The following is a 27,670-nucleotide window of genomic DNA, read 5'->3' on the forward strand; positions in this document are numbered from 1 at the left end:
CACTGGAAAAGTGCTTATAAGTCACTGAGAAGTGAACCCAACTTCCTTCCACTGTAGGTGGAATACCTTAATGGCCAACAAGCAGCGCTCGGTCAGGACTATCCAGGTGCTGGTCCTGCTGGAAAATGTGGAAAGCAGACTGCTCTCTCCTCATTGCAGAACAAGCAAATGAAAGGAAATGGGGAAAAGTGGACACTACAAGATACCACAAAGTTAGACAAGAAGCTCACAGAAAAAGTAAGCCACTGATGATTATTCACTCTTGAAACAGAGAAGAAAACCCTGGATATTTGAAATGTGTTTTCCCTGAGAGACATAAAATAGGACCAAAAGGTCATGAAGGGAGTAGAGGACCTTACATCAATCCAGCACAATGAGAGGGAGATGGAGCTTTGGGGGACAATAAGGCAGAACTTGGACCCAATGGAGAAGAACCAATTTAATCAAAATATCAAAGCAGCACTGGGAAATTAAACTTGAAAGGTTCCCTCCTGAATGTAGAGAAAAAGGAGGGTATAATTATAAAGTAGAAGATGTTCTACAAAAAAAGGTAACACAGATCACACTTCTCCAAGGAAGAAATCAGAAAAATGACATCAGAAGCAATAGTTAAAGCTACAACCAACAAAAACTTTTATCGAAGTGAAAAAGAACTACAAAAGGCAACTCAAAAGGTCTCCCTGTTTTCTAGGAATTAAACGACACTAGTCTGTAGACACATTCTGACAATATCTGTGTGACTGAAAAACTTAAAGTTCTCAAGCATCTAAGCAGACCAGGTTACCAACAAAGAAGTAAGGTCAGACAGGCCCCAAAACTTTTCGATTGTAATAGTCAATGCCCCAAATTCACGGATCAATGTTGACAGGATCTTTGGGGGAAAGATTTTGGCCTAGGAATTTATTTAGCCAGATGAATCTCTTTTTTGTGTGTGAAAGAAGGAAGCAAAGATATACCTCCTTAGATACACAAGATTTCAGAAAACATCACTCCAATAATGCTTTTGAAAAAAAAGATTTACCTGAAATCCTACTCAAGACTCTTAAGAGCAGAATCAAAATTAAAAGTACAAGAATCAATCAGCTTTATTTTAAAAAAGAAAAAAGAGAAGCAGCAAAACCAGCTAAACAAAGAATCATATCTAAAAAAAAATTAAAGGCCGAGACAGAGAAATGAGTACAAATATCAAATCATTCTTGAAAAAGAACACTATTCTTCAAAGATTAAACATACAACATAAAAATAATAATTTAGTAGTTTAGTATACCAATAGACTCTAGGGGAAAAAGGGTAAATATAAGAGGAATTAAAGAACATTCAATTATAAGCCTTAAAATTTACCACAAGTAGATAGTACAAGAGCTTATCTTGCCATATCCGTGAGAACATAAAAACCAACAACACATGGTATAAATAGCTAAATCAGACATCAAGAAAAAGAGCAAAGAACTATAAAAGATAGTCGACAGCTATAAAATTAAATGTAAATAAGAAAAAAAAAAAGCCTTGTTATAGAATTGTATCTCTCAGTTACAGATTAACTATAGCTAAATTAAAGACACACACCCCAAACTGAAAACACAGAAAATAAAAAATAATAATAATAAAAACACATAAATAGGGAAAATACAAAGAAAAGGAAAGCAAGAGGAACGTTAATTTTAGAGAAGGTAAAAATCAATGTCAACGGCAATGAAAGGCATTAAAAGGGTAATTTTATATTTAAGAAAACTAAATCTGGGGCGCCTGGGTGGCTCAGTGGTTTAAAGCCTCTGTCTTCGGCTCAGGTCATGATCCCAGGGTCCTGGGATCGAGCCCCACATCGGGATTTCTGCTCAGCAGGGAGCCTGCTTCCTCCTCTCTCTCTCTGCCTGCCTCTCTGCCTACTTGTGATCTCTGTCTGTCAAATAAATAAATAGAATTTTAGGAAAACTAAATCTGCAATGAAGCTGTGATTCGTCAACTTCTGTGCACCAAGTACTGTAACATCTAAATATAAGCAGGGAAACCTATTTATAAACAAAAATAATTTTATAGAAATATAGTATGTGTAAAAGAAAAAAAAACCCTAGAAACTCAGATTTTAAATAAGAATACAAACACCGGAATTTTGAATACCCACATTATGTTTTGTTTAATATATCACATTTTTAAAATTAGAAATAGTAACCTTCACAATTAAAAACAAAAACACACACATAAAATAGGATTTACCAGAAACGGCTGAGTTTATAAATGTCAAAATCTCTTGCCCTATGTAAAAAAAACTTAATAACCAAAGTTTAAATCCCCAACACTCCTCTTCTTAAAGACTATGAATCTTCGACTTTTTTTTTTAATATTTTTTTTATTTATTTGACAGACAGAGATCACAAGTAGGCAGAGAGGCAGGCAGAGAGAGAGAGAGGAGAAAGCAGGCTCCCTGCTGAGCAGAGAGCCCGATGCGGGACTCGATCCCAGGACCCTGAGATCATGACCTGAGCCGAAGGCAGCAGCTTAACCCATTGAGCCACCCAGGCACCCGAATCTTCAACTTTTTAAAAACTGTGTTAAAGAGGAAACATATCATATTCTCATACTGATGTTAGAGTGTAAGACAATAGCCCAAAATGTGGACAGTGTTGGGGTGCCTGGGTGCCTCAGCTGGTAAAGTGTTTGACTATTGGTTTCTGCTCAGGTAACAATCTCAGGGTCCTGGGATCGAGCCCCAAGTCAGGCTCCTTGGTCAGTGGGGCGCCTGCTTGAGACTCTCTTCCTCTCTCCCTTCCCCTCTTCTAGTTTGCAATCTCTCTTTCCCTCTTTCAAATAAATAAATAAAAGTCATTAAAAAAAACAACATGTGGACAGTGTTATGTGCAAAGAAATGCCACTTACCACATTATTTGTTGGGAAAAACTTAAACATACCCTAAGTAAGGAGAAATTAAACACATTTCATATCAAATAAAATATCTGCATAAATGTCTAACTTTTAAAATAATTACCATGGACTCAATTAAAGTATGGATAGCCATCTTCTCTAGTTAGTAAGATTTGGGATAACTTTAATTTTTCCTTAAGCCTTGTATCTTTTATGAGTCTGAATGCATTTAAAAAATAATTTTTAAAAAAATAAATACATCCTCCATATTTTCAGTCATTTCCATTTTCCACTCAAACTTTTATGGCCATCCATTTGACCAACTTTTCTGTGAACCAACATGCTCTGAGCTACACTAGAGTCTACCTTTCAGTGAGCCCACCTCCCTCCCCACAACCCCCGTCCCGGTTTTCTGTCTGTCATTAACTACAGAGGAATGCCCAAGGGCTGGGCTTTGTGCGAGTGGCTGCAGGGGACACAGAAGGATCACAGTATCATTTTAGTCCCTGAAGTCTATTTTAGTAGTTAAAAAACAAGAGGCTGTCCGTAATCCAGCACGGAATGGAATAGGATAAATAGATCATACACGTGGTACACAGAAGTTCTGGACACAGTGGTCAGGAGAGACCTCCCAAGATGAGGTAAGAAATCAAGACAGATGCACAAGAGTTGGGAGAAGCGAAGAGGAGGGAGATCATCAGAAGCGAAGGGTCAGAGGCAGGAGACACACATGGTGGGAGGTAAAGACAACATGCCTGGCAAGGCTTCTGGCCATAAACCGAGGCTGAAGAGGGAACTGACTGTGGGATTAGTAAGCACAAATGGAGCCAAATGCATCTATCTGCAAAGTGTGGGCTTAGTTCAGGAAACAAGAAGGGAGAGAAGTCCTTACGCGGATGTGAGTAGATAAAAAAGTGATGTGGTACAAGTACTTATTCAGAATAAAGGTAGTGAAGGAGTGAATGGTATTGGGTATGGGGACAACAGGGAAAGGGACTCAGCATGCCCAAGGAGTGAGCCTGTACCATTCACACAGAAGGAAGCCTTTTGATATATGGGTTGTGAGATTGGTTTTTGTCCCATTGGTCTGGGAGACCAGAAGTCTCTGGGTGATGATGGCCACAGACAGGGTTGCTCTGAGTCCCTGGTGTGAGCCAAGTACAGGGTTGGTCAGGAGAGTGCTGACTGAGAACATATTATCTGAACGGACCTGAAGGAGGTGAGGGAGCAACCAGTCCCTGAGATTGATCTGGGAGAGAAGCACAGCAGGCAGAAGGAAGAGCCAGGAAAGGCCTTCTGGTGGTAGTATGCCCGCCAGGCTGAGGGAGCAGCAAAGATGCTAGAGTGACTGCAGCAGAGGGAGGAAGGGGGAGAGGACAATGGGAGAGATGACGGGGACTTGCACCCATTGTCAGGGCCTTTGCCTTTCTTGGGGGTTGACAGGAAGCCACTGGAGGATCTGGAACACGGGCATCTGTGCCTTCACAAGCTCACTCTGGTCGATATTTTGAGAACAGACGTTTTTAGAAGTGTGCAATTTGTGCTAAAAGTACAAGGAAACCAGTGAGAAAGCTACTGAAAGGGTGGCGTTAGACCGGGGTGGTACCAGCGACAGGGTGAAAGGCTTTCGTACCTATTGGGAAGACTGAGCCGAGGGGATTGCTGAAGGCCTAGATGTGGGATGTGAGAAAGAGGCATACAGAAAGACCCCAAGATTTTTGCCATGAGCATCTGACTGGCACACTAGGGTGGCCATTAATGGAGAGATCAGCCCAAACGCGGGCACAGGAGCGGGAAAGCAGAGCTCCACTTCCGACATGCAACTTCCCAGAAGCTGTTTAGATGCCCCAGTGGAGGCATCAAGTAGGCAGTGAGATATACAGGTCTGAGGTTCTGGGGGCTGTCACTTGTGGACAAAAATCACTGACTCTAACCATCAGGGGTCACTGCTCGGTAGGTTTTTAAATCACACATGCAACGCTACCTTGAACAACGGCCCTCTCTCCAGGCGCCCAGACGGCACAGTCGCTGGAGCATCTGACTCTCCGTTTTGGCTCAGGTCATAATTTCAGGGTCGTTAGATCAATCCCTGCATCAAGTTCCAAGCTCAGCAGAGAGTCTGCTTAAATTAAGACTCTCTCTCCCTCTCCTTCGAACCCCAACTAAAATAAATCAGTAAATCTTAAAAAAGGCAAAAAACAATAGCCCTCTTCTCCTATCGCTTACTGTCTGGGGACACAAAATGCAAAGACAGCACACACTGGGCCCAAGAACTTACTGGAACACTGGAATGACTCTTTCCCCAGGAGCGTTTTGTCACAAACCGAACACTGTAGAACCCCAGAGAATGTTCCAGGGACAAACTGATGTCGGCTCAGCTTCTCTTTGTCTTTGGCATCCTTGCTTTTTGTCTTCAGATTCAACAGCAACCGTCAGGTGGAGAGAAATGAGAGAAGACATGTGCTGAGAGCCATGTACTTACAGAAGCCATTCAAAGTCTCTACATTTTCTGTCTGCACATAAGGACGGCATGCAGAAGAGTACAGTAATGCCAGAATGAATCCAGCCTACCACTATCCTGTACTTCCAACGACTTAGACAATATTCTGTAAGAAGTGTAGAGGTCTTTGAGAACATGTGTACGAAATCTCAGACAGGTGACTTTAAAGGTCAAGTGAAAACTATACTCACTGCCAAAATATGGAACCAGCTACATTTTAAACACGATGGGCAGAGAACTTTAATTACCTTAGATTTATTCCGAGGGCTTGTCATCCTATTCATGAGGAAGCTGAAAGTTCGGCTCACTTTGTATTTTTCAGACTCTGACTTAGCAGGTATAATGTATTTATCCCATTCTTCTTCCTGAATTCTACAAAAAAGAATCTGTTACCATGGCTTATCAGGACTTAGAGAGGCAGTAAAAAATGACATATATATATATATACACACCTATGGTTAGGTTTTAATGGTTATTCTAAACATAAAGATACAATCTACTAAAAATATAGCTTATAGATGGATAAACAGATGTATGATAAAGCAACTATTTCACAATGTTATCAATTATAAATCTAAGTGGTAGAAATGGGTATTCAGCATATAATTCCCTCACCTTTCTGTATACTTTAAATTTTTCATAATACAATACTAGAGAAATAAAGGAAACCTTGCACTTACAATTTTACCCTGCAAACACTCATCTCCCTATTTACTATGCCAACAGAAATTTCCCAGGGCACAGAGAAGGCAAATAACCAGTAATAGGAAACTGCATTTTATTTATTTTTGGAACATAGAGATAGTACTCAGAAGATACACATTTCGGGACGCCTGGGTGGCTCAGTTGGTTAAGCAGCTGCCTTCAGCTCAGGTCATGATCCCAGCGTCCTGGGATTGAGTCCCACATCGGGCTCCTTGCTCAGCAGGAAGCCTGCTTCTCCCTCTGCCTCTGTCTGCCATTCTGTCTGCCTGTGCTCACTCTCTCTCCCTCTCTCCCTCTGACAAATAAATAAATAAAATATTTAAAAAAAAAAAAAAAGAAGATACACATTTCTTTTGCTAATACAGCTTGAGAAGCAGACTGCCTGCCCCTTGGTTCAGTCTCTCCCACTCAACCAGGCTATTTACAATCTGAGACTCCCTAGGCTGTAAAAGAGAGAAGGCTGTTGATAACTTCCCCACCATAAAAGGCAACCTAAAGATAATGGTATCCAATCTTTTAACACCCTGAAACATTTATTTTCCCCTAAGCCATAAGATCATGCCTTAGGGGAAAAAAAAAAAGTCCCACCTATTAAAAGTTCTATTTCCTCTGAAACTTTCTGATAGCCTTTTATTTCTAACATTATTATGGACAGAGATGAAAGAAAGAGAGAGAATATATTAAAGATCAACCAAGTATGTAAAACCAGGTAACACTTCTGTGAAACATTCTGTACCCAAAGTCTCTCCTACCTCCCAAACTTCTCATTCATCCGCATTAGTGGATAACACATTCATCTTTGGGATATACTTCTCAAAAACTATCATATTACTAATAGGCACCAAAATATATGATCACATTTTGTGACAATGAGTCCAGTGACAAATCTTAGGACTTTAGTATATTTCATCTGATTAATGACAGGCTTAGACTTAAAATTATTTCTAAGGCCCCTTCGCACACTATGTACTTATCTAATACATTATTAAATGAAAACTTCTGGTTATTTATACTAGATATAGATTAAAATATAATTATTTGTGTTTGATCATTGAGAGTTCAAACCTATGAATGCATCTAGAAAAGATGATAAATAGCTTCAGAAGTGCCTCTTGGTCATGCAAAGCTAAAGGCACAGGCAGGACAGTGAATGTCCTACTAACTCTAATTCTGCACAGTAAGTCAAAGTGGGTTTGCTACTTAGAGAAAACAGCTAAAAAACTTAGAAAGGAGGGGCGCCTGGGTGGCTCAGTGGGTTAAGCCGCTGCCTTCGGCTCAGGTCATGATCTCAGGGTCCTGGGATCGAGTCCCACATCGGGCTCTCTGCTCAGCAGGGGGCCTGCTTCCCTTCCTCTCTCTGTGATCTCTTCCCTTCCTCTCTCCTACTGTGATCTCTCTCTGTCAAATAAATAAATAAAATCTTTAAAAAAAAAAAAAAAAAAAAAAAAAACTTAGAAAGGAAAGAGGGTGGATGAAACTGAAGATACCCTATGATGACTCCAAGTGACAAAAAGAACTTAAGACTTTCTTATTTCCTTCCTATTTCCACAACCACCTCCTTAGATAGCTAACTGGCTAATGTATCTATAAATTTCCCTACCTCTTGTTTTTTGAGCATCCTAATTTGCACAGCTCATGACATATTATTCAACAGGCTCACTTGGGGAATGGAGGTGAAAAACAAATTTGAGGTCTTCAAAAGAATGATGTTCAGAATACCTTTTGTGACCTCACCAAGTGCCTTCTAATGTCTATGATAAGAACAATCTGGTGAGGAGACATCAGTCACAGAATTAAAGAATACTAAGATCAATGTGGACTGTGAGGTCAAAAAGTCCTCCCCCCTACCTACCTCCCAGCAAAAACACAACACTACTGTCTTAAAGATTTTTTTTTTTTTAAGATTTATTTGTTTGAGAGAGAGTGCTAGTGAGCATGAATGGGGAGAAGGGCAAGGGACGACATGTCAAGCAGACTCCCCACTAAATAGGAACCAATCGGGGAACTTGATCTCATGCCCCTGGGGATCATGACCTGAGCCAAAACCAAGAATCGAAGCCTTAACCTACTAAGCCACCCAGGCACCCCTCTACTCTCCTAAATCAAAGAAAATCTGTTTATCCAACTCTTTTCCCAATTCCCCATATTACAGAAGACCATATCAAAAACATTTCAGTTTTGATCTAAAACCTTTCAGTGGACCACAATTTTCATATATCCTGTATATTACTACAAAATTACATAAAATCATACCATTTACTCTTTACTTAAAATGTTGAGAAGACCTGAGACATGAGCAAGTAAACAAAAAAATACTGAAACACTTAATATTAAGAACTAACAATAGCCACCCCACACGGTAGAAATGTGAACATCAGGGACATGATCCACTGTCACATTATGAAAATGAATAACACACTATAACTTCTGGGCAAATGCTGAAGGCTGGTTAATTCCATGTTTCAAATCTAACAATGCTATATTCACCTATGTAACAATCGGTTACATTAGGTAAGAACTAAGAAGGGAAAAATCCCCAACTAATTTCCCAACAGATTTAAAAAAGCTTTTCACTTTATAAGAATCTGGAAAAAAAATTTAAACTCTCTTCCAATCTGAGAACAAGATGCCTAAATTCTATGATCAATTTGACAACCAATGAAATCATCCTCAAAGTTTTATAAACAGCATTTCTCAGAGATTCTCACAGCATTACCTCTTCAATAAAGATATTTTAAGTACCTTCAGACTAGAGGTCCTTCTCATCTTAACTTTTAAACCTATAATATCTATAGCTTATTTTTCAAAGAGATGAACAGCTAAGTATTAAAAGGAATCCCCAATATCCCAACAGAAAATAGACACAATGGGACTTTTCTGGACATTCAGATGCTCACATTAAAATATGTATATATATATATATATATATATATATATATATATATATCAAGTAATAAATTTAACACATTTAAGACAGAGGATATTAATAAAATAACAGTCATGACTTATAGTCATTAAGAAGTTGGTACACCCTGTAAAAAAATTTTTTTTAATTTAAAAAAAGAAGTTGGTACACCCTGAAACTAATATTACAATGTATGTTAACTAACTGGAATTTAAGTAAAAACTTTAAAAAAAAGAATTATATACTTATATTGAAAGTACTAAACTGTATTTGTCAGCTGCTATATAAACTAACATTTTTAGAGAATTAAATACTACTATATTTTGAATTTAAAAAACTTGACAGAGATGAAGTATCTTCTCCTAGAGAAAAGATCCTACAAAGTCTGGAGTGGGCCCCCTATCACCCATCTGCATACTTTACCAGTAACCAAGTGATGAATATAAATATGAGAATTTCAAAGAAGGCAAGTTCCTCAAGTACAATATGACTGAAGCAAAGCATTAATTAGCATTAGGATCTCTGGATCCTACTAGAGTATCCGATAAGTTATTGGGCAGAGACTAAGTGAAATCAAAGATGTACTCTACTAGATACACCAGGGGATGTGACTGAGAAAGTCAGATGCCTTGAGGATGTAGACCAACACAGACTAAGGAAGAGACAAAAACAAGTAACAAAATAAGAAATAAGAAAAGGATACTCCCTATACATCCAAGTTAAAATATTTTATAGATTAATATTTAACCAATTAGAACACTGGCTTTTTCTTAAGCCCCTGTCTTAATGGAGAATAAATATTTTTGATTAAAAAAATCTAAAAAAAAATTTATATCAGTCCATTACTTCTCCGATAGTTAAAAAGATGACAGGGAGAAGACTGTTAACCAAAATGATAACAAGGATGATGATCAAATTCCACAAGTGAGTCAACTGCCAACATGAGTACTCAGTGTACCCAACGTAAATGTAAAAACACCCAATGGGTCAGTTTTTGCTGCTTTTGCTATCATCACTGTCTCCATCATGGCCATGTCTTCTTCATCATCATCCTATCAGTAAAGGGTATCCTTAGTCTTCCTATTTGTATCATCTGAACATTTCTATTCTGGTCTCAAAAAAATAGGAATGAATAAATGGAGGCTTTTTCTCAGTGATACTTTTTTTTTTAAGAATTAAAGATTTATTTATTTATTTTTAGAGAAAGAAAGTTGGGGGGTGGGGGAGCTGGAGAGAAAGAGGAAGAGAATCTTAAGCAGACTCCCTGCTGAGCACGGAGACTGATCCATGGTTCGATCTCATGACGCTGAGATCATGACCTGAGACAAAATCAAAAGTGAGAGGCTTAACCAACTGAGCCACCTAGGTATCCCTTTTTCTCGAAAAAAAAAGTCATATATTTATTTAAAAGTCCCAAATTTTAGTATTTTTGAGCCCAAATTAAAGCCATTTTCCTTTTTCACACGGTCTCCTCAAGCCAAACATTTATACCATATCTGACACTGGATTTGCACATAACCCAAGGACTATTTCTCAGTGTGACTTATGAGCAGTTACTCAAGACCAGTAAAACTCAACAATCCTGCCTGCTTGCTGGTCAGCTTCCAAAGCCTGACTCCAGCAACAGTTTTGACTTTCTGGAGAAGAGAGAAGTTGAGGTTTAAAGCTTTCAGACCTATCAACCAGAAAACTGTTAATGCTTAAAATACTTTCTTGGGGCACCTGGGTGGTTCAGTGGGTTAAGCCTCTGCCTTTGACTCAGGTCATGATCCCAGGGTCCCGGGATCGAGCCCCGCATTGGGCTCTCTGCTTGGCAGGGAGCCTGCTTCCCCCCTTCCCCTCTGTCTTCCTCTCTGCCTATGGTGATCTCTCTCTGTCAAATAAATAAATAAAATCTTTTAAAAATTTTAAAAATAAAAATAAATAAATAAAATACTTCTATCACTCACTCTTTCTTTCAAAGTTAACCAACCACTCCAAGCCGTATTCCAAAAGGACATACAGCAGAGGCGGCTATTTGCTTTCTTCATCTGACCAGCCTGGGGCCTGTTCCCATAGCAAGTCTTCTTGTCACGGTAGACAGACCAGGCAAGAACCTAATACCTTTCTAAAGCAGGTGATCCTCACACAGTTGCTCCCTTTGGTCCAGGCCATTGGAGGTGTCTGTCTTTGAAAAAAGCCCAAAAGAGAACACTGTGTCCGCAGTCCTGAGACCTGCAGCTCTGGGGACTCAAAGTAGCAAGTTTGGAGCAAAGTATTCTGGCAGCCTCATTGCACAGAAATCTCTCGTAAACTATGGAACGGATCTCAGAATTCGTGTGCAAACATTTCCAAAGACAGCAAGCAGACCCTCGGGAAATCTGGAACAGTTAAAATACCTTTTTTCTCTTGGTGGCTCCGGTAGGCTGTAAGCTCTTTGCTCTACAAGACACAGAACAATAAAATGAAAACTGAGGCAGACAAGCTAGCAGTCATGTGTTAGTCTAAAATGTACACACTCAACCATATTTTATCATTATTCACACCATCAGTTAGAGAGTATCGAGGAAATCAGTCATCTTACGTAAGTAGGGCATTGCTCTGGGTAGCTTTATCACTGTCCTTAGTTTGGAGAGAATGGGGTGGGCATCACATGGCGACATTCAATGACTTTGTGAATCTGGCATTAGCAGATGGCAGCGAGCAGTTTCAGCATGGAAGAAAATCAGTTCTGTCTTTTTGGATGTTTCTCATCAGAGCTTCATCCCTTACTTGTAATACTAATTCCCTAACATACAGAATCAATACGTATGTTGGCTGCCTTTTAGGGAAGCTCAAAAGAAAAGTCTTGAAGGTCAGCATAAGGAAGAGTCCCTTTTAATATGGCTGCAATGCCTTCATAAAATACTAGCAGTGGCCAGTTCAGAGAGGTGTTTTGTGGTAGGAAAGGGAGGATCACTTTCCCCCCTGGACCTGGGGGCAAGGGAGATGGGAGACAGAAGGGAGGAAGCTGAACACCATCTTGTTTCCAGAACTGAAGCACCCCTTACAGGGACTGAGCAGAGACACCGATGTCGACAGTGAGAGAGACTGAAGCAGGGAGAGGACACTGTGGAGCACCCCATCTACAGAGCAAGGACATTTCCTTTACCACTACAGTCCAGAAGAGTGAAGAGGCAAAACCAGTTCACAAAGGAAAGTGCATCAGACACACAAGGAAAACCAATTAACACATATCCCCTGAAATGTGTAAATATCAATGTTCAATCTAACACTACCTTGTATGTAATAAAAAATCTGCTTTGAAGAATCTGAAGGATTTTATTGCCACTATTAAACAGTCCTCAAATTAACTCATAAGCAGAAACCACCATGCTTATTGTGAACATTCTGAGATACCAAGAGATTAAGTCACATGTTCAAGACAATCAAGCTAATAAACTAACGGAACCAGCCTCAGGCAACTGCACAAAGTCTAATAGGGTTCCACTTAACAGTGCACAATGATTTTCAGAAGTACGTTCACTTCACTCCTCAAATTCTTAAAAGTAAAACACTTCGGTCCTTCTTGGTGAGGTTATAATGGTGGAGAATGTTCTTGTCTATCTAAACACACAATGTACCAGAGGGAATTACAGGATAGGATTTTGTTTTGCATATACAAGCATTAAATGATGTTGCCACATCATTGTACCCTTGGCCTCCCCCCAAAACCATGAGAAATAATAATAAGTAACCTCTTAGAAGGGACAAAGATGAGAAAACAACACAAATAAGAATAAAGAAGGCCAAAGCGCTATGATTTCTTGTATATCTGTATTACAGCTCATGTATAGGAGCTTCCAACTGGGGTGAAAGGAGACTTGAATTCTGTTCAAATAGAGAAAATTTGTAGGACTATTCCAAACACATCAAGAAAGAATTTAAGGTCATGTAAATGTCAATTTACCTTTGATTACTCTAAATGAACTAAAAAATGAAACATCACATCTTTGAACTAGCCAGGCTTTCACTCCCATGCTTTGATCACACACACACAGAGTTAAAATTATTCCCTCTTCTCTAAAAGCTAATTTATTCCTCATATACGTATGGTTTACCCATTGAATCTTTGTACATTTATTATGTAGCTTCAACCTTCAATGCCCTATTTGTGATTCCTACCTTCTGGAGATGAAATTTCATTGAAATAGCCCTATTTTTAAATAACATGGTCTCAATGTAAGATTTTATTAACAGAAAAGTCAAAACATTTGATTTTTTTTTTAAATTCTAACTCAATTTTTAATTCTAACTCAAATGCAAAGATTTAAGGATTGTATGTAAGGCAGACACCCTTCCTTATTCATTAAAGAATTTATAAATCAGGGTTCTTTTCCCTTATAAACAATCGATTTCCTCTCAGTCATCTGGTCAACAACTTCAAACTTCTGAACTGACTTACAAACTAGTCACGCTACAGATATAATGTCAAGGCTGCCATTTTGCCTACTACAAAAACTTAGAAGCATTTTCTAAATGGTTAAGGTATGAAGTTGGTTCCCCATCTAGGACCATCCGTGAAAAGATGCCAAGGTGCCACTGAAGGAATCCCAACCTAAATCAAGGTTAAGAGACCTGGAGATCCCAGAAAGACTCATGAAATTACACACACACACATACACACACAAATAAACACACACATGGTATTTTTTCTTCTTATATATATGTATATCTATAGGAGATAGATATATCTATCTTATATATATATCTATATATATAATGTATCTTCTTATATATATATCTATAGGAGATAGATTTTCTTCTTATATATATCTATAGGAGATAGATATAGCTATATCTATAGGAGATAGATAGGATATAGCTATATCTATCTCCTATAGATATATATATAAGAAGAAAAAACAGGGCAAGTTTAATCCATCTTCTTCCTGTCCTCTCAAGGTCATTGTATCTTTTCTTTCTCTTAGTCCTTTTCTCCATCTTCAAATTTTGAAATTTTAAACTGATGTTTATTACCAGTCTTGCTTTCTTTTTCCAGTAAGGATTTCCTTTTCCAGTAAGGATTCCCAGAAAGAAAAGGGGAAAAAAAACCCCCAAAAACAAAACCTGGCACCGGTTTTGCACTCTATGTGTCTTGTCTAGTATATTCATTCAACAAGTAATTTTTGAACATCTCCATCTGTAAGTCATTGTTTTAGAATGGCAGTTCCAACCATAAAGATTCTGTTTTCAGTATTTCTTCAAATGGCATAAAAATGTCAACAACAACAATGAAATGAAGAATAAGTAAAAAGGAAGAGAAAGAAACTAGTGAAATAAATTCTATTTTAAATATTGTACATTAGGAAACTACGAATACTTGGATACATCTGGCTTTCTGGGTTTTTTAAGACTCTTAAGGATAATAGACAAATGAAGCATTAATATATTAATAAACATTTTATTATAATACTTTATATTACATATGGATATGAATACTACCAAATATGCTTTTAAATATAATTACTGCAAAATATATTATGTTCAGAAATACCCTTTGTTTCAAAATAAAGTAAAAAATGGGAATTATGGCTGAAAGTAGCTACAAAGGCAGCTCCAAGTTGCCCATAATTACCTGTTTACTAATCTGAATTCAGTTTTAAAAATCTGTCAAGCTGTATGCTTATGATGTGCACCCCTTTCTAAAGGTGGATCAATTAAACTTCTATTGTATCAAAGTTTTAGTTCTGTTTACATTGCCCCAAAGAATGCTGAGATACATTAACTCATGTTTCAACTCTTTTTTTTTTTTAATTTATTGAGATTTTCTTTTTCTTTTACTGCAACTCTCTCAAGTCCCTTGCTAAATACAGAAAGGGAACAAATCTATTTTGCTATGCTTTGTCTTTTACTTAGACTTCAGCAATTTACACATAGGGCAAAGTAATTTTTTAGGATTTTCTGAAAATCCTCTAATGCTTTCATAATAATATACCTAGAATAAATTCTCATTTCCACTGTCCTTCCATTGCCCTTTGTTCAAAGAATAAAGTAACAGAGAGGTGTGTACACATGTGCATTTTCATCAAATTGAAATCTTTAACTTGACAAATATCCAGTGAGAAAAGGATTTTGCTAAGACTAGAAAAATCAATTATGAAAATGGAATTGAAAATTCTTGCCTGCTACTTTTGTTTATTTTATATATTTTGCTAACTGAAAATCTGCCCTGGAACAGAATGTTCCCAAGGCCAAACGGTAAAGAATGCTTACCTTCACTAGAACTGCACACTGTAAAATCACGCACCAACCGAGTTTTTCCTAAAGAAATTTTGGGTGATGAGCAGGAGTAAGAACGTGAGCGGACTCCAGAAAGCAAGGATTCCTGAAAGAAATCATACCAAAGTTTTTTTTTTTTTTTTAATTCTACAGAGGACTTGAAAGTATATGTTCACAAGAGATGTTACAAAAAGAGCATCTCTGTAAAAAGAGTCACTGTAAATCTTTCTGATGTAATCTCATTTTTTGTTTTTTTGGTTTTTTGCCTATCATAACTTTTAAAATTTTACAGTCTTTTCAATGCATTATAAACTTGAGCTTCCCACCCATATATACTTTAAAATGCAATTATGACATTCTAATTAAGTTGGTTGAAAGTGAAAAATTATGTCAAACGATTTTTTTCCTCTGCATATTCAATGAGTCACTGTTTTTCCCCCCTCTGTTATTGGAAACATTTTTTCTATTTTACACTGCAGTATCTGAGCAAAATTCCATATTAATTGGTATCTTTTTATTTCATAATTATTAGAAGTTAGAGGAACTGCCACTCACAAAAGTTTTTTTAACTTCCAGACAACTACTTAAATTTATGTTAGCTGCAACCTCTGAGGAAGAATGCATCAAGTCTGTGCCCATCTTTCAAAAAGCTTTCCATTTAGCACTTCCTGAGATGGTATCTGGATTTCACCGATTTATGTATCTTTGATTTTCTTTTAAGAGAACTACTATTTTTGCTAGTTTTCAAAATTAGATATTATTTCTATTATTATATTTGCAACATATGTGACAACGTAAGATGGCAAGATAATTAAAATATGGTTATCTTATATGTTCTGGAAATTTTAAATGAATAGGCAACAGAACACCAATAAAGCTATTTATGGTACCAGACTCTCATCCAATAGGGACCGAGTGGTTTATAAGATACCACTTAGAAATAAAATAAAGTAATGCAAAACGTGTTACTAAAATTAAGCCATTAGCAACTATCCTTCACAAGCACTGGTAGCTTCTATTCTCTCTAAGTGAAAATATACTGTTCGCCTAAGTCCACTGGTTTAGTTAACAGGCCTGGAGGAAAGCTGAAATGGAAGCCTGCCATTGTTGCAAAGAGCCCTGGGCCTTGGTTCCTGAATGCCTTATTAGGGAGGACCCACTGGTTCTAGACAGACAGCTGCAGATGTCCTATACCCTTACCACTGACTAGCCACAGAGGGCCAGAGCCTAATGTCACCCTCTGCATTTAAGTAATATCTAATAATTATTTCTCATAATTGTGGAACTCTGAAAATTAGCCAGAACTCTTTGGCAAAAAATTACACATGGCAATTACAGAGGCAAGGCAAGATATATTTTATAAGATAGAGTCTTTCTAAAAGTGAACAGCATGAATTGATCCATGAAGACTGAATTACTTTTCCTTCCAAATAATGAGAACTGTTTCAGAATTCCATTCAAAATTCAAACAAGTATCTATATTAACAATCTTACCCATTTCTTATCATCCAGAAATATCACATGACATTTAAGTTCAAAAGATCAAGACTGCTCTCCAGGCCTCAGAGCTGAAGGGAAGGATTCGGGCATCGCAGTCAGAAAGCCTCAATCGAGTACTAAATCTACCACCAAGCAGGGTCAACATGGACAAAATAGCTCATGTCTCCAAAACCTCATTTTCTCAAAAATTAAAAGTAATATTTACATTCCAGCTAGCTAAGAGAAAATTAGGTATTTCATACATGCATAGCTCATGTTTTGTATACTGCAGAGTACACTACAAAAATAAAGCATTATCTTAACCAACAGTAAGAGAAGTTTTGGGCATAGTATACATTGTTTAACAGTAGCAAACTCAATTTAAAAAGAAAACAAATGGACAATAGAAATTGAAAAGGAAGAAAACACATGTGTAAACACAAAAAGGCTTCATCTGCAAGGTTGGAAGAGTTCATTACTTAAAAAACATAAATTAATAAAAATAAATTCAGACAGCCAGGAGTGCCTGGTGGCTCAGTTGGTTAAGAATCTTTTCTCAGGGGCTCCTGGGTGGCTCAGTTGGTTAAGCAACTGCCTTCAGCTCAGGTCACAATCCTGGAGTCCCGGGATCAAGTCCCACATTGGGCTCCCTGCTCGGCAGAGAGTCTGCTTCTCCCGCTGACCTTTCTCCACTAATGTTCTCTCTCCCTCTCTCTCTCTCTCTCAAATAAATAAATAAAATCTTAAAAAAAAAAAAAAAAAAAGATTCTCTCTTTCCTTTAAAAAAAAAAAAAGAATCTTTTCTCAGGTCATGATCCCGAGGTCCTTGGATAGAGCCCAGCATCTAGCTCCCTGCTCAGTGGAGAGTCTGCTTCTCCCTCTCCTGACACCCCTCCCCCTTCTTGTGCTCTCTCTTGCTGTCTCTTTCAAATAAATAAATAAAACCTTAAAAAAATAAATAAATTCAGATGGTCAAAAAATTAAAAATTTAAATTTAAAAAATTTTAAAAAGAAATAAATAAAAAACAACCATTAACAAAGTTCCAATGTGAAAATGTGTATGAGAGAAAAGTCCTCTCCTATGGAAAAACTGACAGAGTTTATGGAGTTCCACATTAATTAGAGCAGCCAGAAATGCTCAACAATATTACCTTCGACTGTAATATTATCTCCCTCATCATCTGAGCCAAGCAAAAATGTATGTGAGCAAACAAGTTTTCTTCCTTTGCTTAAGGGATGCTGGCAGAGATCATTATATAAAACAGTAAAATTTTCCAATATGTGAAAGATTATATGTACCGATGTTGAATTAATGAAACATAAACCAGGCATTTTCAGGACTATACAAATTCAACAGAATGGGAGAGATTAAAAAGACAGGCTCAACCAGACAGCTCATGAGTCTTAAAAAAAAAAAAAAAAGAAAAACAAAAAACAAAGTTCACACCCGTGAATGAATAATATAATTTGCCCTTTGGATAGAGGCGGACTGCTTTAGATAACACAGCTTCCAAGTTTACAGTTAAACCAAATTAATGCCAGGAATACCTTCAACGGCAGGTTACTTGATAAAGAAAGCGACTCTGTCCTGGAGATACTGAAATCTGGTTCCGTGGTGGTCTCAAAAGAGTCCAGCTCATCCCCACTAGGAATTCCAGTTCTGGAGGAGCTCTGAGACACTGGAGTGTAGCAAATGCGTGCTGGCTCAGAGCGCCCTTCCCCTTCACTGTCGGCGTCCAGGGCATCGAGGCTAGAACTAAAGCGTGGAGGAAGTCAGTAAAGAATCCGGAAGCCAACAGACTGACTGACGGACTCACCTGTTTCTATTTCTCTCCAATCATATTCTCTCCTTGGCAGAAGGGGCAACAGATACTCAATTAAAACTTTTCAAACAGGGGTGCCTGGGTGGCTCAGTGGGTTAAGCTGCTGCCTTCGGCTCAGGTCATGTTCTCAGGGTCCTAGGATTGAGTCCCACATCGGGCTCTCTGCTCAGCCGGGAGACTGTTTCTCTCTCTCTCTGTCTCTCTCTCTCTCTCTCTGCCTGCCTCTCCATCTACTTGTGATCGTGATCTCTCTCTATCAAATAAATAAATAAATAAAATCTTAAAAAAAAAAAGTTCCTAGCAAAATTTCTACCTAAGAGGTGTTCTATTTTTTCCCTCTCTTCCTCCAATCTCCTCTTTTTAAATAAAAGGTTATGTTTCCCCAAACGAATATTTCTACCATAGCTAAAGCCACGGCGAGTACACTAAGAAACAAAACCTGGTCCAAGTTAGTACTATCCTATTTGTTTTGTAAATGTAATTATTATAGGCCCTACAGAGTTGTCCTTCAAATATTAAAACTGCACAAGAAATAGAACCCCAGCGTTGTTCAGGAGGCCTCTGGGGGATGGCACATGAAACCATGCAGGGGGTGGGGCAGGTTACTGGATAGCTTGGGCACTGAGACACGTTCAAGGACAGACTACTAGGGTCTCACTGCCGAGTTGATGGCAAGACCCGCATCGACGGGAGTCAATGGGGCTCTCAAATGTGTCCTGTTAGATAACTTTTTAAAGATTTTAGGTGAGCAATCCACCTCAGAAACAGGTAGTGCTTCTGCTCAACAACCGCTTTTCTTTGCTAATTTAACTTTAATAACCAGGAAATTAAAAGGAAAGAATGTGACCCTCCACATTCCTGGCTCATTCCGTAACATTTACGGAATTAAATTTACATTTAAACCACTCCAACTCTGAGGCCAGGAGCGTCCACAGGCATGTGAATGCTGGATGCATTTTTAAGTGTATTTTTCTTTCATTGCTGCAGTTCTGGAGTCAAAATTTTAATGACACCACAATGAGACTGTCTTGATTATGAAATATGAAGCAGAAAGTGAAACTCTGTACTCCACTGTGTACATCCACTGTGGCTATTTTTCTTGGAAATCCATAAGCTATTTAGTGCCCATCGAATATCCATGTGATAAATTATGACACTTGTCAAAGAGACTATACTACACATGTCTCTAACCCCAACACTTGGGTTACTCTCGAATCCTGAACTATCACATGGGTCCCCTGGGGCACCAGCAAACCCAGAAGTAAAGGCCACAGCTGGCATCACTGAGGATTTCCAAAGTGGGGTCCTTCTCCTTTCAGAACTCTTTGAGGGACTTCCCCTCAGTATTGAGCAGAGGACAAACTAGAGGTGGACTTCACCCTTTAATTCAACACACAAATGTTGAAGTCCATAAACGTATTTCTCATGAAAAACCAAAACGTATTTCTCATGAAAAACCAAAGCTTAGTGTGAAGAAATGCCTTCTGGCAAATGCTGGTGCTCTGAATGTTACAGCGAAGTAATTAGACACATACTAAGTTGCTATGTAGTTTCCTGAATTCAGTGATCGTCTGAGAGCAGAGAGAGACCTTAAGAGTCGGGGGAGGGGGTGTTAAAGGTTTGGTGATGCCTTGCACCTCTGTTTTTTTCTTTCAACTTGGGATCTTGCGATGTGTCTTTCAACTTTATTAATACAAATAAACATTAGTTCAAATGGCTGGCCGCCAGCCATCATATTCTAACTTAAAAGAAGTCTTTCCAATTATACAAGCATTTCTCCATCACTGTGAATCCATGCTAGAAGTATAAGGGATTACTTTATTTGGCACGCTATACATTAAAACATTTTTTAAGGAGTGCCTGGATGGCTCAGTGGGTTAAAGCCTCTGCCTTCGGGGCAGAGGGTCCTGGGTCCTTCAGGGTCCTGGGATCAGGCTCCGCATCAGGCTCTCTGCTCAGTGGGGAGCCTGTTTCCCCCTCTCTCTCTGCCTACTTGTGATCTCTGTCTGTCAAATAAATAAATAAAATCTTAAAAAAAATAAAATAAAATAGTGTAGAATTCAGAATTCATCCTACATGGTATTTCATAAAACATTATTTAAATTTTTTGTGTATTTATGTGGCAGGGTTGGTAAGACAAAATAGGTTTTCAAAATAGACGTTTTAGAGTGAAACAGACCCTTCCAACACCTCATTTTCTTCTTGCTGCTGTTGCAGTTTAAAATAAATGTTGCATTGCTCACATTCTCCTTGCAGCCTCTCAAAACAGCCTCTCAAAACAGTGTCCGTGACATATGGTTATATATTGTGCATCTTTTGCTTTCACCAAAGTGTTTAAAACCTTAGAAAATTTAGGTTTTAGGTCTCCGTGTTAACCTCAGTTTTTATTGTGTGCCCCCAGATTTCTCCTTCAGGATGAGTTCTCAGCCTCTCAGCCAGCCCCTCAGCCTCTTCCCTTTTCAATGAGCTAGGTACATTTCACTTTGAGCTCCTTATCAATTGTGTTACATGCTCCCAGCCTGACACCCACTGAAGGAAGAGTCCCACTGCCATCCCAGGGCCAAAATGGTGCTATCTTGGTGATCACAAGTCCCTTTGTCCTCACTCCTACATTTTTCAGAAGAGACAGAACATCTTTATTAGATAATGCTCAATTATTTTCCAAAGTTATTACCTAATCTTCACTGCCATCAACCATATATTGGTGTTTCCATTGTATACATCTGCACCAAAACATGGTAACTTTAAAATATTTGACTACCTAGTAAGGGTAGAATGCTTTCTCATCATGGTTTTCCTCAATTATGTTTTTGTCAGTTTTCCTAAATGTCTTACTTTCAAGTCAAGGAATGTAGGAATCTAAAAGGGGGCAATATTTTGATGTAGAGATCAAAGCAGTGGGGACAATAAGATGTAATAAAATACAATTTCCCAAGTCCAGCTACAAGGTTCTTTGATCTTCTACACTTCTCCTCTACAAAAGAGAACCTTACCTTCTTTTCTTCAGATGACTTTGTTCCTTTTCAAATCCACGATGACCAAAGGAAAGATTATACTTGGAAGCATATGAACTAGATGGTGATGGGGACTGCTGAGCTTCAGTATTTGAGGTCACTTCCTTGTTTTCATTTAGTGGGCATTTTCCATGGCTGTTTTCAGCATCAAGGATATGCTTGCAGTTCTGAGGCCCCAGAGTAGAACCCATGGATTCAGGGCACACCTCTGTCATGATTCCTTCTATATTAACATAGTTAATATCCAAATCACCAACCTGGTAGTTGAAAGAAAAATGGTTGCTGAGCAAAAGCAGGGAAGACTGGCTGAACTGGGAATAAAATTTTCCCGACTGAACAACCTTCCACCTTATTTACCCTGTTTTTTTGTTCTCATTTTGTTTTATGTGAGCAGAGAATTCTTTCATGATGTTTTTTTTTTCACTTGGCTGCTAGCCCATCATTCACAAAAGGAAGACCAACTGAGTGTTTTATGAAGTTGTTCTTTACTATGAAACCAAAAACGGACTATGCTTTTTAAGATTTCGTGAGCCACTGAGTCAAAAAGAGGATATATTTTAAATACCTGAGCAAAAACTAAAGAATAGGCAGGTTTATTCAGAAAGTAGTTTATAGGAATCCAGATGACCGAGGTAGTGGTGGTCACATCAATCTGACTCTCAAAAAAACAAAAAAACAATAACAGGACAAAACAAACTACAAACTAAAATAAGAATAAAACTACCTAAGATGCATGGACTTAACTAGAAGACACAACATGCCCCAAACTTCAAATTATCTGTAAATAATAAAATTAACACCAAATGTCAGCAAGCAACCTGTTATACTGCTGCCATAAGCCTATGGACAGAATCAAAGTGGTCTGGAAACTTCCGCATGGCAGAGAAAACAAGGAGCTAATGGAGGGTCTAGGACCAACCTAAAATCATCACTAGAAAGAGAAAGCGCAGCCTACACCTGTGAAAAACATTCCTTGATTTAATGAAGGGACTATAGTTTTAGAGTTCTGTGCCAGGTTGAGGCAGAAGAAGGAAATCAGACAAGATTCTTCTCAGATACCGATAGCAATTATTTTAAATATGCAGCATTTGGACTCCTTTTACCACCCTTGCTATTCAAATGGACATAGAAACAGTAAAAGAAATCCTATAACTATACGATACAGACAGAGTGAACGTTGTGATTTGTAGCCATACTTTTAGTTTTATTTCTGTTTTCATGGCACAAATTCAGCAATCCCCTGCTATATTTCAGTTTATCAATTAGGCTGTTTGAGCTCCCTTGAAATGCATGCTTCATGTTCTTAAAGCGATACTTATCTCAAGATATTCCGAAACAGAAACTATATCCTAACCTCATCTTTGGTTTGGGAAGTTTTAACGTAACTTAGAGCACAGTTGTCCTCCATGTAATGCTGAAGCATATACAATTTTAGCTATTTGAGGTAAGTGAAATATTTGCAGTATTCACTGAGTCTCAGAGCAAAGAGATAAGGACTCCAGAAGTAGTTCACTTAAACACTGAGAAAATACATGGGGCGCCTGGGTGGGTCAGTGGGTTAAAGCCTCTGCCTTCGGCTCGGGTCATGATCTCAGGGTCCTGGGATCAAGCCCTGCTTCAGGCTCTCTGCTCATCAGGGAGCCTGCTTCCCTTTCTCTCTCTCTGCCTGCCTCTCTGCCTACTTGTGATCTCTGTCTGTCAAATAAATAATAAAATCTTAAACAAACAAACAAACACTGAGAAAATACAGCAACCATTAGAATCAGAAAGTGGCTAGAGCACACCAATCCCAACTGCCCTATACTGCCAAAGAATGTCCCCCAAATATTCCCTATTTGTCCTAACCTCTGTTTCATCCTATATTTCTATACATAGGGCTGATGTTCAGCTGCTTTATACCAAAAAAACTACACTAGTTATTTACAGCTGCTGTCCACTCTGATTGGCCCCTCTGTCATTCTAAGTATCAGCACAATCTATACCTTTTATACTATGCATTTGTTGTAACACTGTTTGGAACAGAAAAAGGAAAAACAAGATATTTGACTCAAGGGGTGACATTAAGATCTTTGAGACAAATTCATATCACAGAAAACATCTCTAACAATATATGCATACTAACAACAACAAAAAGGATAAATCTCTTTACTGCTCAGTAAGCATATATATCTCGTCTCTCTACCTATGGTATCATCGTGGTTGTGTAGTACACAGGTTAATAAGCTTGATTTAAATTCTTTATTTAGCTGTGTTATTTGCACTATTTCAGTTGTATCATGTGCAATCTCTTGACCAAGCCTACTTTTAAACTCTGTAGAGTATCATTTTATACATAGTCTCCGCTACAGAATTTGTATTGCTTATCTCAGCAAGAGATTGTGTGCACGGAAAGATTAAAAACACTGATTAGCTTTCTAATATTTTGCACTTTTTGAAATGTTTGTTTTTTACATGATTCTATTTAAAAGTTTATAAAATACTAAAATAAAACCATATTGACCAGTAAAAAAAAAAAAAAAAAAAAAAATATATATATATATATATATATATATATATATATATATATATATGGTGCATCTTATATATGGGGTTTAGGTTTGGAAGTCTGTGGATAAGGCAAAAATTACGTTTTGTCAAAATTACCCTTGAAAATCCCAAAAATCATCCATAAAATTGTGTGTACCGAAATCGTCAAACCTAAAACTATGTTTTAATTTTTATAAATATTAAAGTTTGAGAATCACTGAGCTAGGGAAATTAAGGGATAAATCTGTAAATTGATGCACAGGCAAACCACAGGACTCTGTGAGATCTAACAAATGTCAGAGACTGGTGCAGGGGGATGGGGTGCATTCTAAAGGACTGCAACTTCCCTGTAGTATAACGATAGTCTCTTTTAATATTAAAGCTCTATAACCTTAGTATATGTTAATGGATGTATTAGAAGGATTAAATAAGTAATTTATATGACAGCATCATATGGGGCTAGCCTCAAGCTCTTGCTCTTAACCGTTTGTTGCATTTGAATACAAATATTACTTAATCAGGGCATATACACACTGGCTTTTGTTGTTGCTAGTGTTTGTTTTTTTGAAAAGCCCAGTTGTCACTTCCTATTCTGGCTCCATGCAAGAGCTTTCACACTCTTCTTGTTTGACATTGACCCCTCCCTACAGAGGGCAGAGGGAGAGGGGGAGACAGACTTTTGGTGGGGTAATATGTGCTGTGCAGAAAAGGAAACCCTAAGTTAAGTGCTCATATGATGATCACGAGGGCCACTCTTGGGCTGAAATCATTAGAGCAACACAACAATGCTAACTATATTTCTCATATACTCAGGTTTTGGAAAGAGAGTAAAATCCCTCTGGTAACATCAGTCAAGCCTTACCTGATCTATCACCATACAATTAGCGTAAACTTCATCGCCACCATTCAGCACCTCAGAGAGCCGGCCTACCCCAAAGAATGTTGGGGGATGCTTGGATTTTTTGAAGACATCAGAAGAGTGATCTAGAGGAAAAAAACGACAAGAGGACAGAAAAAAAGTAGATGGGATTTATTTTAAAGTCAAACTTTACCTTCTTCTTTTTTTTTTTTTTTAGATTTTATTTATTTATTAGAGAGAGAGAGACAGAGAAAGAGAAAGAACAAGCAGGAAAGGGGGCAGGGGGAGAAGCAGATTCGCTGCTGAGCAGGGAGGGAGCCTCATATGGGGGGCACATTCCAGAACCCTGGGATCATGTCCTGAGCCAAAGGCAGATGCTTAACCAACTGAGCCACCCAGGTACCCCCAAATCATTAGATTTCTGCTTTCAATTTCTAATAAGTAAAACTAAAATTCACTTCACTTTATCAATAACTTGGAAGCATTCATGATTGTCTTAGAAGCCTCAGGGCCACTGCAGTGTTCAGGCTCCATACCCTTTATTAATGGACCAAAGACAGTACACCATCTAGGAGTTCTGAATGAATATGCATGCTCTTAGAGAGTTGCTTCTTTTTTAATTATCAAAACGGTTTTGCTTGCGTTCATGTTCTCGGCTTTGTTACAAATAGACGACGTCACTCAAAGTTGAGTCCCAAAGAGTTGTGGAACTACTGGACTTGTAAGGAACAGAAAGTTGAAGGCAACAAAACACAGTGGAGCCAGAATGCCTCATTCCAGTGATTCTGGCCCAATATTCTTGACAGAGTTTCCTCATCTATAAAAGCAATTTTCATCATGCTTTCCCTGTCATGGAGAATGAGGGTTAAATGAGCTCAAACATCCAAAGCACTAAATACATGCCTAGGATTTACCAAGAGCTAGTAAATATTAACTATCACTATTACTACATTTTGTTATTAGCAGTTATTTCAAGCATGTTCAGTGTGAGGCTACTGATAGTAACCGAAACCATATCAGTGTCTGTGAATGACTTTAATGGGGGGATACAAAGTTGTACTTGTAGCAAATGTCATCCTCCCTGACATTCTGGCAGGTGTTCTCAAGGACACAAAAGGAATAGTGTTGCCTCTGTTCTATCAGAAATGGCCCTAATCTCACCACCCATCCTGTGTCATAGCATAAAAGCTAGGTAAGTCCATGGGAGTGAATCAGAAAATGAAAAAAAGATTAGTAACTGTTGGGTTGATGTACTTCTGCTGGAAGACATTAAAAACTTACAAAAATATATCAACTGCATGAACCAAATGGCATTAGCTTCAGATTATCTTAACCTATCTGTTAACCACAGAACACCAAAATGAGATTTCATCAAACTTCTCAAGTAAATATACAGTGGAAATGGAAACTATTTTCTTATATCCATAATATCCTCTTTTATCAATTTATATAGCTAGCACTATGACATACAAGTCCACAAATACTTCACAAGTGCGACCTTTATGATCAATTACTATACATTATGATTGTAATTACAAAAAGTAAAAGCATATTCCGAAGATTATAAATCAAGAATGTGATAAAGCACTTTCAATGTGTACTGAAGAAAATATGTGCTTAAATGTCATTTTATAGAATGTTTAAAAAACAGTCATGGATAACTCAGCATGTCCCTCTGAAACATAATTAATCCAGTTTAACTGCTCTACAATGGGATTTTTTTTTAAAGATTTTATTTATTTGAGAGAGTGTGAAGCAAAAGAGAGAGAGAAAGAGAATGCAGACAAGTAGGGGGAAAGGAGAGAGGGAGAAGCAGGTTCCTGGCTGAGCTAGGAGTCTGATGTGGAACTCGATCCCAGGGCACTGAGATCATGACCTAAGCGGAAGGCAGATGCTTAATCGACTGAGTCACCCAGGCGCCCAAACTGCTCTACGATGTTTTAAGTTTACACACTGTAACACACCAGGCATTTCTGCCATTAAATTGGTAACTTCGGCCAAATTGTTTTTGTTAATTTGTTTTCTGTGTAATTTGATCAGCGTTTTAGAAAACATGTAATTTGTTAAAAAAAAAAAAAAAAAAAGATGGGTCCTTAATCCCTTATCTCCAATTCTGAAATCTAGAAAGCTCTGAAAATCAAAACTTTTCTTCATAAATTTGGCTCCCAAATATATTTGGTGCAAAATCTGACCTGAACCCCAAAAGGCCATAGCTAGTTTTTATTAACTTCAGCTGGTGTGAATGTTCATACATTTTGCTTTAGAAATCTTACCACACTGGATGATGGCATTGATAGTCACATCATATGTACTATGAGCACTACTCCAAAAAGATCTGAAAACTCTAAATTCCAAGACAAATCTAGTCCCAATAGTTTCAAACAAGAGGCTGGATCTCTATGTTATTTCAGAGGATATTAGACCAATATTTCACAAGATTTTATCATTCTTCTGCCAAATTCACAATTTTGCCATATCTACTTACTACCTGTGCTATATTTTCTCTTGTGCTTGTTTTTAGATTGACCCACCCTTTTTTCTTTAAATAAAATGAATTTTAAAAGAAATACTTTATCCTCACTATAAACAGAAAAACAATATTCCCTGCTAAAACTGGAAGAGAACTATACAGAACAAACGAGCAAAACTACCTTCTGACTGAATATAGTTGCCAATCAAAGCTGAGGGCCTACAAGGGCTGCTGCTCATTGTCATGAAGGGAGATCTGGAAAGACTGGAGAGATGTTAAAGATGCAGGGG

General features: G+C 38.0%; 1 protein-coding gene across 8 annotated transcripts in view; it reads right to left on the reverse strand.

The window, feature by feature from the left end:
- ARHGEF28 (Rho guanine nucleotide exchange factor 28) overlaps positions 1–27,670 on the reverse strand; it is a 314,268-nt gene that overhangs the window by 78,087 nt on the left and 208,511 nt on the right. For all 8 annotated transcript variants that reach the window (XR_001181930.2, XR_006604999.1, XM_013063682.2 and 5 more), the window contains 7 exons: positions 24,914–25,035; positions 21,505–21,782; positions 18,237–18,444; positions 15,204–15,315; positions 11,348–11,390; positions 5,608–5,731; positions 5,138–5,270 (listed from right to left, as the gene is read on the reverse strand). Coding sequence is in view for 6 of the 8 variants with exons in the window: in XM_013063682.2 (XP_012919136.2) it covers positions 5,138–5,270; positions 5,608–5,731; positions 11,348–11,390; positions 15,204–15,315; positions 18,237–18,444; positions 21,505–21,782; positions 24,914–25,035 (1,020 nt within the window). In the remaining 2 variants the exon portion in view is untranslated. The remainder of the gene's footprint in view (positions 1–5,137; positions 5,271–5,607; positions 5,732–11,347; positions 11,391–15,203; positions 15,316–18,236; positions 18,445–21,504; positions 21,783–24,913; positions 25,036–27,670) is intronic.

The sequence above is a fragment of the Mustela putorius genome, unplaced genomic scaffold (genome assembly GCF_011764305.1).
Source record: "Mustela putorius furo isolate JIRA1106 unplaced genomic scaffold, ASM1176430v1.1 tig00537350_pilon_pilon_pilon, whole genome shotgun sequence".
NCBI classification, from domain to species: domain Eukaryota; kingdom Metazoa; phylum Chordata; class Mammalia; order Carnivora; family Mustelidae; genus Mustela; species Mustela putorius.